The sequence below is a fragment of the Kogia breviceps genome, chromosome 6 (assembly GCF_026419965.1).
Source record: "Kogia breviceps isolate mKogBre1 chromosome 6, mKogBre1 haplotype 1, whole genome shotgun sequence".
NCBI classification, from domain to species: Eukaryota; Metazoa; Chordata; class Mammalia; order Artiodactyla; family Physeteridae; genus Kogia; species Kogia breviceps.
This window is the reverse complement of record NC_081315.1, coordinates 128,013,886-128,030,151: the sequence shown is the minus strand read 5'-3', so window position 1 is coordinate 128,030,151 and position 16,266 is coordinate 128,013,886. Positions and strand designations below refer to the sequence as shown.

Sequence of the window (16,266 nt, the reverse complement as noted above, 5' to 3'; positions counted from 1 at the left end):
TTTTGCCTTAATTTTCCATTAATCTCTTTGTCAGGTAAAGTTTGTCTTCCTCCAGTTTCTTCAAAAAGAGCTCATAGGAACTACGTTCTCTGAGTTATTTCATGTCCTAAACTGTTTCCTATTTTCTATATATTCATATTGCCTAGCTGTAAAATTCTTAGATATGACTTTATTTTCTTGTTGTATTTGTAAACATTGCTCCACTGCTTCTAAAATGGAATGTTGATGTGGAAAAGTTTGAGGCCAGCCTGATAGTTTTTCTCATATAGTTGACCTGAGATTTTGATTTGAATGCCCAAATTTTCTTTGTTTATCTTTTGAATCCAATATCTTGCAATTGATTGTTCTGTAGGTGGAGCTACATGAATTTTTCCTGGCATGGAGTCTGTCCTTTCAAATTGTACATTCAAGTCTTCTTTTATTTCTGAATAATTTCCTTGAATTATACCTTGAAATATTTTTTCTGTTCCATTATTTGAGGTCTCATCTTCAGAGATACCAATTAGATGCCTGCTGAATCTTTTTTTCTCTAGGCCTTTTTAATTTTTTGTCCATTTCTCTCTTTGGGTCCTTTTTTTCCCATCCTGTCTTTTATTCCTGTCTATCTTCATATATGCTGCTTCAAATATATCTTTCATTTCTGTGATGATTTAATTTTTTTCTTCCTCCTCTTCTTGAGAGTTTCCAACTTACATATCATTTCCTACTTTGACTTACCATATTTTCCTTGTGCTCTTATTTTGAAGACATGATTGGTCCCTATTTTTAAAAGATTATGTTTCAATAATGACATTATGTTTTCATCTCTTCTTTAGCATTTTTCTAGTGAGTGTTCTCTATTTGCTATTTGTTTTTTTTCCTTTTTTTCTTGAACTGTCTTAGTATAGGTGTTTTGTAGATTCCTTACTGACTATTACTCAGTTTTGAATGAAGTAAGTTCTTCTCAGACCAGCTGCTTTCAGGAGGTTGGAGTGCGGTCAGAGAATTCCAGGGCCCCATCCCAGGCTAGTAGGAATTTGCCTTTAGGCACAGCATTGTGTATGTGAGTTCAACTTATTCTTTATTATCTCTTGTCAAAAATAGCACTGCAGGATTGTTCACAAGGCAGACTCTCCCTCTCCACCTCACTCACAAAGTACTTCTAGCAATTATGGCTTTTCTTTATAATTTCTCCTTCAGCCCTATAATTCTAAGCTTCTGTAGCCTTTGTATCAAAAAGGTCAAGGACATTCTCAGCCAGGAATATCTGCTCTTGGCATTTCTCCATATCCCCATTTGATCTTTACATATAACCTTTCTAAAAAAGAATATGGTTCCTCTAAGTCTCATTAATGAAGGAGTTAGTGTTTCTGTTTCCTATTCTCCTTATTGCTTTTGAGTGATTTAGAAGAAGTGGAGAAACTTCTAAGTATATTGTTAAATTGAAAATGGCTATGCCTCTGCATGAGATGATCCTTGCTAAATGCTTGGAGACTCCAGAATCCTGTATATTTCATATTTTCTAAAGAGAAGAATTCCCTGCGCCTGTGACATAGTCTTCTGTAGCTCCCCAAAAGTGATAGCAGAAAAAGAGAAACGGAGGGAAAAAGTCTCAATCAGCTATATGTACACCAAACTTCATATAAATGTCTTGATTACATTTAGATAAAAATCTACCTGTTATCAACTCCATGAGTGATAACAATTGGTTTATTTGTTACGAATTTTTGTTTCATGTAGTGTGATTATGTGATTTACCTTAAAGAAATTCCAAATCTTAATCTGCTAAGTGGGGATTTTTCCTTCAAAGGGGTGACCTTTGTAATACACTAATTCTAATGGTTTATATCACAGATCAGAATATTTTTGGAATATCTCTAAAGAGTTACTTCTATAATTAGTTTATAAGACACAAAAAAGTGCTTTGTTACTTTCTCAGTACTGAACTCAGCTAATCATTCACCTTATTAACAAGACAGTGCCATCTGACTTCACATTTTTTCAAAAATAGTCACATCCTTGGATTTCCCTGGTGGTCCAGTGGTTAAGACTCTGTGCTTCCACTGCAAGGGGCACAGGTTTGATCCCTGGTTGGGGAACTAGGATCCCACATGCCGCAGAGCTTGGCAAAAAGAAAAAAAAAAAAAGTTACATCCATCTTCAAAAAAATATGTGGCCATCACCAATCAGGTCATCATCTTACATGTTTTACATTCAAATGAATGTTTCCTCTCCATGACAATTACTTCAAAGACAGAGATTCAGATGTGTCTCAAAGGGCAACAAAGGAAAAATTTTTAGGTGCCTTGATCAATAGCAGTATTATTTATATTAACATTAATTATTACAAGCATGCAGAGGTAATTTTTATGTATATAAAGAATTTTTTTTGAAAAACTGGGGATGATTTTTCTGGAAAACATAAAGACTTGGAGGGATAGCTATGATTGAATTCTGCTCATGAATACCTGTGTTAGTTAATTCAAGTTAAAAGTACATAGATATGCTAATATGACATTGAGAAATGAGAGTATATTGTAAGCCTCCACAAAAGCTGGGCTGTAGGTTCTTGTCTCTCTGCTCTCTTCTGTGGCAGCTCTGCTTTAACAACCTTCTTTGGCTTGGGAACACCTCTGGCTCAGATAGTGTTAGACTGTCTTCAGCCCGATGATGGTCTCTGATCTAATTCACGTAGGCTTGATTTTACTGGAAGTACATGGTAATATGAGGAATTCACCTTAAGCTTCATGGCACATTCAGGATATCCTCTGTTATGCATGGTCTTAGGTTGTAAGATTACAAATATACAGTCCATGGCTTCAAGGATCTCTCCACTGGAGTGGAAGGGCAGCACGGAGGTGGAGAGGAAGGGAAGGAAAGAAAAAAGTAGGTGAACGTTCATACAACCTTGGGATATGGCTATGTGGTATAAGTGAGATATAAATTAAAAAATGGTATGGGAACCCAGGGAAACCCAGAGGAGGAAAATATTTGAAAGCTGATCAAGTAGAAGAAGAAGGAAATCTATTCTCTGTTTCTCCAAAGAACAAAACTTGGACCAGTAGTTAGAAAGTACAGTGAAGCAGATTTTGGCTCAATACAAAGGAATTTTTTAACAGCTACAATTGTCCAAAAATAGACCAAACCAACTGTCTGGAAAAAGTAGCAGGGTCTGAATCACAGATGTTTATTCAGAGGCTGTGCAATGGTGATCTGTCAGGGTATGTATGTCACAATGAGTGGTATGAAAAAATGAAAAACACATGATTTCCAAGGACCCTTCCCTCCCTAAAATTCTGCTCTCTACTTCCAAGTTCTTTGTGTTTGTCCAAATCAATCTTATTACCTTATAGTCACACTTTATAGGTTGCTAAAATTCAGATTATAGAATCTACTGATGTCAGTCAAATTTGGCTTCTCTGCAGGAGTAAATGAGGAAATAAATGTAAAAATATCTGATAGATTACTTAACAATTGTTAGTTGAATTTGAATCAGTAAAAAATAAGCAAGTGAAAAGAAAAGCTTTGATGTTTTTTGGAAAGGCAGGGCATACAGACATATGCAACTATCCAAATCTCATTCCTTCTCCCAGTCTTAATGGAGGGCTGAGAAATGAACTTGGATTTGTTTGCAAGAGATAATGTTTGAGGTAACTAGGACCAAGCTTTCCACACCTTGGATAGAGGAAATCCATAGTCCACTCAATAATTTTACAATCTCTTCCTTAAACAGTGACTCACATTCTCATATTGAGAAATATGGATAATTCCTGGAGGTCTGTGGAATGTGGAAGTTAATTTATAGACTACTGTTGCATTAGTCAGCAGTTTGACCAAGAGGGAAAGAAGATGATTCTGTTATTGATCAATTTAATTTGTGGTACTGGCTTTGATTAAAGAATCCATCAGAAATTTAGGTAAAGATAATATTTTAAGTGATACTTTTACTTATTACTCACAAGTTTCATGATCTTTGCCTACAGTACCAGCATTATTAAGATGGGTTAATCAAAATTTTCTTTGTAAAAGCAACATAAATGATAATAAGGAATAATAGTTACATTAATTGAGCACCTTCTATGTAATTAACTTGTATTATCTTTTACAAGATAGATGCTAACATTTACACTACACAGATTGTCACCAAGATTTGATTGCTTGTAAATAACTCAAAACACACTCAAATCCAAGCTATTTGTCCTTGTAGCCCACTTCCTCAACTGCTATACAATACTGCCTTGGGTTCACCAGACAAGCTACCTAATAGAATGGAAATGGCTAAACTTTGCACCTTCTTTGAGCTGTAAATCATTTTGGAATTCACATCAGTTATCTTTCCAACATGAACTAAGGGATGGACTATTACCAGGTAGTGTCATATGTGGGGAAACTGATTTCAGTCCAATAGCAGGTGTCGTCTTGCCTTTTAGAGAGACTCCAACTTGGTGCGGTGGTAGTAAAGGATATTTAAGCTATAAATATTGAGGTGGACATTTTTGTGGGATGCATGGAAAGCTTAAAACACATCAAATTTTGAAGGGAAAAAATTAAGCCTATAACTATAATTTTCCCTGCGGGTTAAAAATGAGGTGGCGATGAATATGCCTTCTTCTTTTCCCTTCAATGAGGGAATTTAATCTGAATAGTTTTGCTCAGGATATTTCTAGGGAACTTGAACACTATATGAATGTTTAAAATATTTTATTTTCCTGTTATTGTCCCTTCTGGCAGTAAATGTAAGTTTTCATAGACTTTCTATCTGGCAGTAAAGTAAGTTTTCATAGACTTTCTAAGTGTGGTTTTGAATAATGTTACATAAATGTTTTAGATATTATACTAGGGAATGTGGGTAGCAGTATCTTAGTCCTCAAACTTTATAAATAATACCAACAAGAGCTGTCCTTTTCTAAGCAGGAACTATGCTTTTCTTTTCTTTTTTTTTTGCTGTACGCGGGCCTCTTACTGTTGTGGCCTCTCCCGTTGTGGAGCACAGGCTCTGGACGCGCAGGCTCAGCGGCCACGGCTCACGGGCCCAGCCGCTCCGCGGCACGTGGGATCCTCCCGGACCGGGGCACGAACCCGCGTCCCCTGCATCGGCAGGCGGACTCTCAACCACTGCGCCACCAGGGAAGCCCGGATCTATGCTTTTTACATGCGTTTGATTTTTTAACCTGTACAACTTATTAGTTGAGTTTTATTACCCCCATTTTATAAATGAGGAAATGGAAGCTTAAAGAGTTTAAGCACCTTTAATTCACTCAGCTAGTAAGTAAAGGCCTACATTCAAATTCATAGATTTTTGACTCCAAACTTCTGCCTCACTTAAATTTTTAGAAGTTTCATTTTTTCTGGAGATAGTATTTCTAAATAATGCACTTCTGAATGGTACTAAATAAGACCCTTATAAGTCCTGAGTTATTCTCAGTTTCTTTACAGCATGAAGTTTTTACAGCTTTGTTTGTAAAAGTGAAAAATATTTGTTTATCATGACTGAAGGACTGTTGGCTACTGAAGATGGAATGAATGCCCAGGCTAGCGAGGCACATCGATTTTCTAGGCAGCATTAAAAACCTATTTATAGGGCTTCCCTGGTGGCGCAGTGGTTGAGAGTCCGCCTGCCGATGCAGGGGACACGGGTTCGTGCCCCGGTCCGGGAAGATCCCACATGCCGTGGAGCGGCTGGGCCCGTGAGCCATGGCCGCTGAGCCTGCGCGTCCGGAGCCTGTGCTCTGCAACGGGAGAGGCCACAACAGTGAGAGGCCCACGTACCACAAAAATTAAAAAAAAAAAAAAAAAACCTATTTATAAGAGTATTTTAATTGTTTTTATTTTATTTTAAATTTTGATTACGGACTATTTCAAACACAGAAAGACAGAAAGGTATCACAAAATGTCCTGTTAGACATCTATGTCACTACCATCTTACTTTAATAAATATTAACATTTTGCCATATTCTTTTTGGATCTTTTTTGTAAGGAAATTTTGATACAACTAAAATACCCCTACTCTATTACATTGGCTTTTATCCCTCCCCAGCGATCTTCACTATCTTGAAGTTCTTGTATGTTCTTCCCATGTATACTTTATTTATTATTTACATAAGTATATTCATACCATTATGTATTGATACTAGTTTTATGTGGTTTTGAAATATATATAAATAACATTATGTATTCTGGTTTTTTTACTTATCTTTATATTTTTGAGAATTATCTATATTGATACACATATATCTTATTTTTCATTCTAACTGCTCTATAATATCCCACTGTATGAATATAAAATTTTTGTTTATTCCTCTGTTGATGAAAATTTAGCTTATTTTCCATTTTTGCCTATTATAAATAATGCTGTATTGAACATTCTAGTAAATGTCTCCTTTTGCACATTTGTAAGTGTTTTTCCGGGTTGTGTACCTGGGAGTGGTAATATCAATTTCTATTTCCAGTAACAGGGTATAAGAGTTTCCCAGTGTTCTCACAAGAACTTGGTATTATCAGAATTTTTAAATTTTGCAAACTACAAAACAACTTCCCTTTATACTTCAAAAACGTCAGCATCATGAAAGACAAGGAGAGGCCAAGGAGCTGTTCCAGGTTAAAGGAGACTGAAGATACATGACATCTAAAAGCAACATGGGATCCTTGATTGGGAAAATGAGACAGAATATAGACTGTATTAGACAGTTTGATCCATGTTAATTTTTCTAAAGTTTGATCATTGTAGCATGGTTATATAAGAGAACATTCTTAGAAGATACTCATGGAAATATTTAGGGATAAAATGACATGATGTCTGAAAATCATTTTCAAATGCTTTAGCAATATAGTAATAATAGTCGCAGGGAGCAAGGTAAAGCAAATGTGGCAAATTTCTAACATTGGTGAATCAAGATGAAAGGTCTGAAGTCACTTTATTTTACTTTCAACTTTTCTGTGGGTTTGAATTTTTTTCAAAAGAAAAAATGTTTGCCAAACGTATATGTGTGAATTGGTATTAATTTTTAAAATGTACTCTTCTCTGATTACCAATGAGATTGAACATCTTTTCATACTTTTGTTGGTCATTCAGTTTTCCTTTCTTGTGAATTTAAATTCTTTTTCCTAATTCTACTTGGCTGTTGTCTTTACCTTAGTGACTTGTCAAAATTCTATCATGTTCTGGATACTGATTCTTGGTCAGTATGTTTTGCAGGCAGCCTCTCTCCCTCTTTGGTTTGTCTTTTAACTTCATGTAATGGTTCACTAAGGAGTCGCAGCCTGTGAGTGTATAAAAGTGACTTTGTTTTCAATAATTTCCCACTAACTGTCTTATTTTGAACTCTTCTTTTCCACTGAATGAAGGAGCCCTTTACAACACCTTGTCAAGACTCCATAACTTTCCAGTGACTTTGGGTTATTAGAAAGTCTCACATTTGTGATTAAAGAGATAGTTATGTTTATTTTGAAACTTGAGAATTCCCTGGCAGTCAGTGGTTAGAACTTGGTGCTTTCACTGCTGAGGGCCCGGGTTCAATCCCTGGTGGGGGAACTAAGATCCTGCAGGCCATGCTGCATGGCCAAAAATAAATAAATAAATAAATAAATAAATAAATAAATAAATAAATAAATAAATAAAATTATTGAGAGAGAGAAAAAGCAAGCAAGCAAGAAAGAAAGCAAGAAAGAAAGAAAGAAAGAAAAGAAAAAGAAAGAAAGAAACTCTCCAAATCAATCTAGCACTCCTCTCCTTCTCAATCCTAGCACAAGCTAAACCTCTGAAGGTGACTCCAGTGGCTAAAGGCTGTGGTCTGCTTTATCCACACCTCCTCCTGTTAACTCCTCTAGGTGTTCATCCTGTGCTCTGTGGAGAGGGAAGGGGGAGAAGCTGAAAGGTAAACATCTTTTGCCTTGAGTTAACTGCAGGTTGCAGTCTCTTCCTTGTTGTTCGTCACTAGTGCTCTAACACTGATCAAATCCTGATGTCCTGCCTGTGGCCGTCACCAAACTGCTGCCTGTCTAACTGGGCAAGGGCATGTTTAAAGGGTTTGAAAAGGTGATGCACAGCTCCCTGACGCAGAGATCTGGCTCTCCCTTGAGGTGTGGATCTAATTTTCACCTTTCCCATAAGGATAGCCCATTGTCCAAGCCCCATTTATTGAAAAGATTATCGTTTCCCACTGATGTGTATTCTACCCAACATAGTGGAAATGTGTCTCTGTTTGTCAAATATTGAGAGTACAGGTTGACCCAATGGCTGTTCCTCTCTTATCATAGTTCTTTTTCCTTTCTGACTAAATTACCAGGATCAGGCCAGCAAGCCTGCTAGAACAGACATCTAATTGGGAGTAGGATGCCAGGCTCCCTTTCCTACAGGCAACCCTAAACTTTACATTGCCTTGGATTTCCTTCTTCCCTTTGCTTCTAGGAGGCGGGCTGCACCTTCTCCCTTCCACACAGGTGAGGGAGAGCATAACCTCTCTCCCCGCAAAGCCCATGATCCCTCCCATGTCTCACTCTCTTTCCTTATGTGAGGTGAGGAGAAAGTAGTTGGTAAGTTCAGTACTGGTCTAGTGAGTCTCAGTAAACCCTGAGGGGAGGTGGCTGGCTCCAGCTGCAGGGGGCAATGTGGTCTTAGACCATGGTGGCTGACCTGGTACTTAGCATCCTTTTTCATCAGTCTTGGGTTTATCAACAATTCCAGGACAATAGGAAAAATCCCATCTGACATAAGATTACATGTTATTGATATTCTTCCTTGTATGAAAGTTTTAAATTGTCCTAATATGGTCAGATTTATCAACATTTTCCTTATGGCTTATCCTTTCTGTTAGCTTTCTCAAGAAACATCACCATATTCCTTACAAAGTTTTTGCTTTTCACATTTAGATTTTTCGTCCATTTGGCTCTCTTCTTTAATATATGGTGTGAGGAAGGTCTAATCTTAACTTTCCCTGTAAGGATAGTCCATTGTCTAGGCCCTATTTGTTGAGCAGTCCTTTCTTTCCCACTGATTTGTATTACTGCCTTTCAAGCTGCTTTTAACTGATAAACACTTCGTTTGTTTTTTCTTTCTATAGGCATATGCCTGCATTGTCCCCTAAACTTAATTATATCCCGCCCGTCACAGTGAATTGTGTCAGGGAGGTTTCGTTGGAGCAGGGATTGTATTCGCTTTTGCATCTCCAGTGCCTAGTATGGTACCTGGCACAGAGCTGGCGCTCCCTAAAAATATTTGGTGAATGAATGAATGAGTCCTGCCTAAGGTCTGTCCTGGGGTCCAGATTCCACACCACTCAACAAGTTTTATACATATTTTCTTATGACTGGTACAACGGGCTTTTCCTTTTGGATAGCATGGGCTCTCTCTCAATCTGTCATTATTCTCTGAGACAGACATTTTGAATTATCCTAGATTTTTCCTTTTGACTTGACCTTGGCATCGAGTGGGTCACTTTGGTTCATAATTCACACTTTCTTAAAACTGAGGTACATTTTCCACCCTCACTATATCTGCATTTCAGTTAGAACTTTTTTTTTCCTTTATTGTCTTTTTAATGTGTGATATATGCACAAGAATATGTGCAGCACGTCAATTATGAAGTATAATTACATGCATACGTAGGAAGCCACCACTCCCATGAGAGGGATAACATTATCTGTCCACTGCCTCTGCATGGGTGTTCCTCCCTAGGCCACACCCTTGCCTCCACCTACGGGGTAGTCACTATCTGGAAGTCTGCGTTGCTCATCCTCTGGCTTTGGCTTTCTTTTCAAATATAGGTTTATCACAAATATAGATAGTCCTAAAAATGCATTATGTGGATTTACTTTTATTTAAAACTTTATAAGGATAGTTTCATACTTTGTGAAGTCTGCAACTTGAATTTGTCATTCAACATTTATGCTTCTAAGATTCATCCATACTGTTGTGTGTGGCCATGGTTCATTAATTGCATTAATTAATTTCATTAATGAACAGAGTGACATTACATTGTGTAACATACCATGATTTATTTGTCTATTCTTCTGTTCGTATTTGTTTGGATTGTTTCCAGGTTTTTTGCTGTCTCGGACAAGATTGCTATAAACCTTGTCTATGTCTGTCTCTTGGTCCACATGTGCTAAGTTTCTCTAGGGCCTATACCAAGGAGTGGCCTTTCTGAGTGAAAGGATATGCAAGTGTCCAACTTTAAAAGATAAGGCCAAATTGATAGGGAATTAAGAGGTACAAACTACTATGAATAAAATAAGCTACAAGGATATATTGTACAGCACAGGGAGAGATAGCCATTGTTTTATAATAACTTTAAATGGAGTGTACTCTATAAAAATATTGAATCACTGTGTTGTATACCTGAAACTAATATAATATTGTAAATCAGCTGTACTTCAATTACAAAAAGATGATGCCGACTTGTTTTTCAAAGTGGTCTACTGTACTAGTACTCATGCCAGTGAAGTACAAAAGTCCCATTGACCCATATCCTTTCCAACACTTGGCATTATAAGATTTATTAATTTTTCCCTTTTTAGACATAAAATTGTATCACTTCTTTACTTTTTTCCAGTTTTATTGAGATATAATTAACATACAGCACTGTATAAGTTTAAGGTGTGCAGCATAATGATCTGACTTACATACATCATGAAATGATTATCGTAATAAGTTCAGTGAACATCAGTCAATTCGTATAGATACAAAATTAAACAAATGGAAAAAAAATTTTTTTCTCGTGATGAGAACGCTTTGGATTTACTCTCTTACCAACTTTCATGTAAAACATAAAACAGTGTTAATTGTATTTATCATGTTCTACATTACATCCCTAGTACTTATTTATCTTATAATGAAGTTTGTACCATTTGACTGCCTTCCTCCAATTCCCCTCCCCACCCCCATGTATCTCCTTTTAACTGTAATTTGTATTTCCCCAAGAAAAGATTTTGAGATTATTTTATATGCATATTGGCCATTCACAATTCCATTTCAGTGAAGCGCCTGTTTGTCTTTTGCCCATTTTTCTACTGGATTATTTGAGTTTTTCTTATTAAAATTCTTCATATATCTTGGATCCAAATTCTTTACCAGTTGTAAGTATCATCAATATTTTCTCCCAGTGTGTGGCTTGCCTTTTTACTTTCTTCATGGTATCTTTATAAAGAGAAGTTTTAATGAAGTTTTAATTGTAATGAAATTGAGTTTATAAATCTGAAAAGTAGAAATTATAATAGAATTATAATTATAGTAGAAATACTATAATTAGAATTCTTTATCTTATTTAAAAAACATCCAGTTATACACTGAATTTATAAATATATTCTCCTATACTTTCTTTTAAAGGATTTAAAAGCTTTGTCTTTCATATTTAAGATGCATGTGGAGTTACTTTTTTTGTGCATGGTATGAAGTAGGGCTCCAATTTAATTTTTTCTGTATGAATAAACAATTATCTTGTAAGAGCATTTATTTAGTTTGAAATATAATTTTATATATATATATAGTTTGAAATATATTCACAATATATATTACTATGAGAGGAAAACATATAATATAACAGAATATATGGTATTTAGGCAACATAAAATGTAATACATATTGTAATTAGTATATATGAAAAATTTAAAGATATTGGAAAGACATACACTAAAATTATCTTTGGATGGTGGGATAATTGATGATTTTTGTTTATTGTTTAGTTCTCTGTATTTTCCAAATTCTCCATATTGAGCATATATTTATATATTTTTTAAACAGTGAGAAATAAGGTAGTATCTATAGATGATAATTTAGTGTCAATGTGCCTTAAAGAGAAATCATTATTTGAAAGAGAAGCCATGAATTGAAGTCTTTCAGCTTAACTTCTTTTGAAGCTTCTTGCATCCCCTGAGTGGGGTGGCAGTGAGGGTGAAGTCTGGGTCAAGGCAATGTTTGTGGATCATGCAGTAAAACTCAGTACAAGGTGAAAAGGTATGAGGTTCTGAAATCTGGGCGAGTCTTCTGTAAATAGTTACATACAGCTTCTCTCCCCTGAGTTCTTTGCTTTACAGGTATGTAAGGCTCTTTGGGAAATAGGATCCAGATTACTTATGTGTATCATTGGTGATATAATTTTTTTTTTTTTTTGGCCCAACAGCAGATAATGAAAAGACTTATAAAGCGGTACGTTTTGAAAGCACAAGTAGACAAAGAAAATGATGAAGTTAATGAAGGTAAGCACCTTCAACTTGAGAAACATCCTTTTACAACTAATTTAATGAACTTGGAAAATTCATATTGAAGGATACTTTAAAAATCCAATATGGGAAAGTAAAAAATGAAAGTAAAAGTCAACCAGAAATAACTATTGTTAGTGCAATTCCTTCTTACCTTGCTTTCAAAAAAAAAAAAACAAATTTAAGTTGATTTTGGAGTTGCCTTGTATTTTGACTCTTCATAATATATCAAAGCAAGACTAAGCCACTTAACCCCAGTAGGAAAGATGGGGGCATTACTGATTTCAGTACAAAACATTTTTAATAATAAATTAAAACTAAAACGTGTGAAAAATAAAAAAAAATAATACAATCTCAGGTAACTGTTTGGGTTCCTCCAAGATTGACAGGAGAATCTTACACTACATTTCTAAAACTCTATCTTTTTAAAGAAACAGTTACTTCAGTTGTCAATCAGAGACAGTTTATCACTACAGAATGCCCTGATTTCTTAGAATGTAAAGTCTGCCATCTTTCTGGGAGTTTTTAATCCCTATTACGTAAGTAGTCTGTAGTTTCACTTCTGTTTCAGGGAGTTCACATTGAGTGTTAACATTTTTCCGGTGATGCAGGTAAAATAACGTTGGCTCAAACAGAATCCACATTTCTTCAGAAAAATCTTTACTTTGTTGTCCAGAAAGAAATCTCTAACCCATTTTTCTCATCTGGTGTTTCTCGTGTGCCTTTCACTTTTCTTCTTGGCACCTGTTTTCCAGGCATATCCTAGGCAGCATGTCTGTCTGGACTATAACACTTTTTCATCAAAGGCTGGGGTATAAGCCAAAGAACAGGTCCAGAGATGGAAAGAAATCAACCAGGGAGAAATAAGTTGCCCTAAAAGTAGCAACTATAGCTTTCAACACCAGTGAGATGCTACTAGATAGTGCTACGCTGATAAGAAAAGGCTAAACTAAACGGTTGAATGAGCTTTGAAGCCATTACTTGATTAATGCAAGGAATCTCTTACAAATCTGAGTCAATACAATGGTATGTGTTTGTAGAAATCTAAGAATGTGTGATTGGATACCAGCAAAAATCCAATCATGGTGATCTAGAAACAGTCTCAGAGAGACCGGATTGGAATTGAGTTTTAGTTTAGAAAGCAGAAACCTTATCTGTTGTACCATAACCTCCCTGAAAACAAACAAAAAAACTAAGTGAAGGGGGCAATGGGCCACCATGACAGCATCAAAAACAAGGAGTCATCTTCCAAGTCCTTTTATACAAAAGAGGAAAACGAATTAAGGAAAATTTGGAGTTTTGAACAAAGTTCTAACTAAGAAAGTATATCATATAATTTAACCTGTTCACTGAATAAATGAAGAAGCTAAATTCCAAAGAGGTTGAGTAATTTGTGTTTCCTGTATTGGCAGACTAAGTACAACACTTAGTGTGTAGGCTTCCCATAACTCAAAAACAAGGAAGGAGAATGTAGTAGTAGGGAGGTGAAAGGGGGCCCACTGGGCTTATGGTCCAAATATGATATTAAATGCTGTGAGAATCCATTTCTTCCACCAAAGACTGGCCTCACGATTTTGAATTTGATCAGTTTATTTCCTCTATGTTGCCAAATGTGAAACGAAAAGCCACCCCCACCTTTTTTTTTGCCATAAAAAGCATCCAATGTTTTGTGTGTATTCTTGAGGAAGAGTTAGAATTCTTTAAAATAAAAGGTTCTGATGTTTATATAATAAAAAACCATAGATTATACTTTAAAGCATCATAAAGATACCAGGAAATATCATGAAAGATATGTTTTACATATGATTTTATTATAGAAAGCTATTAAAGTGCCAATGATTTAAAGAATCATTTCTTGGATTCAAGATAAATTCATGCCCCAAGGTTTACCTTTTAAGGTCAATGACTTATCTACATTATAATTATTTGCAAGAGAATCCAGTTATTAATTGCAATCTACACACGCTCAGAGTATTACCAAGCTAAATTATGGGAATAGTTGTGTTTTAATAGCCAGAAGTTTCCTATGGAGACTTCTGTGTATGTAAACATTGCCAGTGGTATCACATCTAAACTCCTTAATTTCACCATTGCTTGTTATTTCCTTATACATCATCCCCTGTGCCACAGAAACTAATTTGTTTGTTCCTTAGCTCCATGTTCATTGCCATGCCTTCCCTAAGAAATACCCCTACTCTTTTTCCTTCCTTTCCCTTACTTCAAACTTGACCTCAATTTACTTCTTATGTGTATTTGCCTGTTATATAGATTGATTCATTTTTAGAAATGTTTCATTTTGCTAGGATTCCCTTCCAGCCTAGCAATGGGAGATGATCCATATAGGTGTCAACCCTTACGGCTCAGGAAACCAGACAAACTCCCTGAAGATAGAAAGGAGATACTCTGATTATAGACCAGTTAACAGAGAAATCACCTTGTGTTAAAAATTGGCTAAGCCACAGGACAATACTTTAGCTGAGTTTTACTTTTAAAACATAGCTGAACTACTTTTTATAGCTTTTTTTTTCAAAAGCCAGTACATTTTTTAAAGGCAGACATTCCTTAAACATTCTAAAGGAAAACACCTAAAGTAACTATGTTGGAGATGTTATGAGACAAATGCATTCATGTATAAATTTCACTCTGTTTTTTTCTAAATACGAAGGGCAAATTACCAATTATATGTTTTTTAATACTAATACCGTAGGTGAATTAAAAGAAATCAAGCAAGATATCTCCAGCCTTCGCTATGAACTTTTGGAGGACAAGAGCCAAGCGACTGAGGAATTAGCCATTCTAATTCATAAACTCAGTGAGAAACTGAATCCCAGCGTGCTGAGATGTGAATGATTCAGTAACCTGGAATTATGGCTTTGACTATAGCACAAATGTGGGCAATAATATTTCTAAGTATGAAATACTTGAAAAACTATGATGTAAATTTTTAGTATTAACTACCTTTATCATGTGAATCTGTAAAGGTTAGGTCTTAATGATTTTACTGTTTTATCACATGCAAATCGTCTTCATTTTAATTGTCTGCCTTGACATCACAAACAATGACGTGCCATTGTATTTAAAGACCCAATATTACTACATTATTGATATTTTTGTCCATTTTAGAATAAACTGTATGTCTTTGCACTACCTGTTTGCCTCTAAGAGACTGTAAGCTCCTTGGGGACAGGGACCATGTCTTATTCATCTTTGTGTCTCCAGCATCTAGTACAGTGCCTGGTACATAGTAGGTGCTCAATAAATGTTGTCAAAACCAACTGAACTGAACTGCCAACGAAATACAAATAAAAATTAAAAGGCCATCACTATGTAGCATATCTTCCCTTGTCCACGTGCTAAAGAGATTTTTTTTTTGAAAAATATAAACTGAAAAAATTTTACAAACAGCTATGACTTGGTCAGATTTTTCTTAGAATTTTTGACATCACTGATAATCCTAGAACCTTTGATCCCTGAATGAAGAATTTCACAATGAAATGGGTTAATAGAAAATATAATTACATTACATACTTGTTTCATAGAATTGTTCAAAACAACACATTAAAGATTTTTCTAAAGTATATACTGTTTGCTTACTGTCTTAGATTTTCATTTGGTTTTTTTCAGTAATGTGAATTTAGTCAGTGGGGTGGTGAATTTTGTAAAGTCGGGGGTTATGCAGGGTTGTTAGTTTGTTATAACCTCCTAATTTCTGCCTCTGACGCTTTAATGCTAAATAAGTTATCAACAACTGACTTCATATCTTGCCTGTTAGCTCCACTCTGAGTTTTGGAGGGTATCCTATGGGGAGGAATAGGAATGAGCAATGGCTGTGTACCTGGAAAGCCATGTCCAAGCATCACCAGGTGTGTTTCATTTTCCTTTGAGGCATCTCTTGCCATCATTGCTTACAATGATTGACATGCTTTTCCTTATCAAGGCATTTCACTTACACTTGCTACACAGAATAGATTGTGATGTATGTGTATGACTTACTATATAACTGAGCTGAACACTGGTAATATCCACAATACCTCATGACTTTACTAGGAAAGGGGATAGATACAGACTGGTAAGTTCCCTCCTCTCTTCACA

General features: G+C 35.7%; 1 protein-coding gene across 3 annotated transcripts in view; it reads left to right on the top strand.

Annotated features, from left to right (window-relative positions):
• The window catches only part of TRPC3 (transient receptor potential cation channel subfamily C member 3), an 81,359-nt gene extending 65,607 nt beyond the window's left edge, over positions 1 to 15,752 (top strand). The window contains exons 11-12 of one of the 3 annotated variants that reach the window (XM_059067563.2): positions 12,096 to 12,171; positions 14,882 to 15,752. In XM_059067563.2, the coding sequence (XP_058923546.1) occupies positions 12,096 to 12,171; positions 14,882 to 15,024 (219 nt within the window). In that variant the 3' untranslated portion in view covers positions 15,025 to 15,752. The remainder of the gene's footprint in view (positions 1 to 12,095; positions 12,172 to 14,881) is intronic. The other 2 variants (XM_067036974.1, XM_059067565.2) reach the window with 2 other exon arrangements.
• The last annotated feature ends 514 nt before the right edge of the window (positions 15,753 to 16,266 follow it).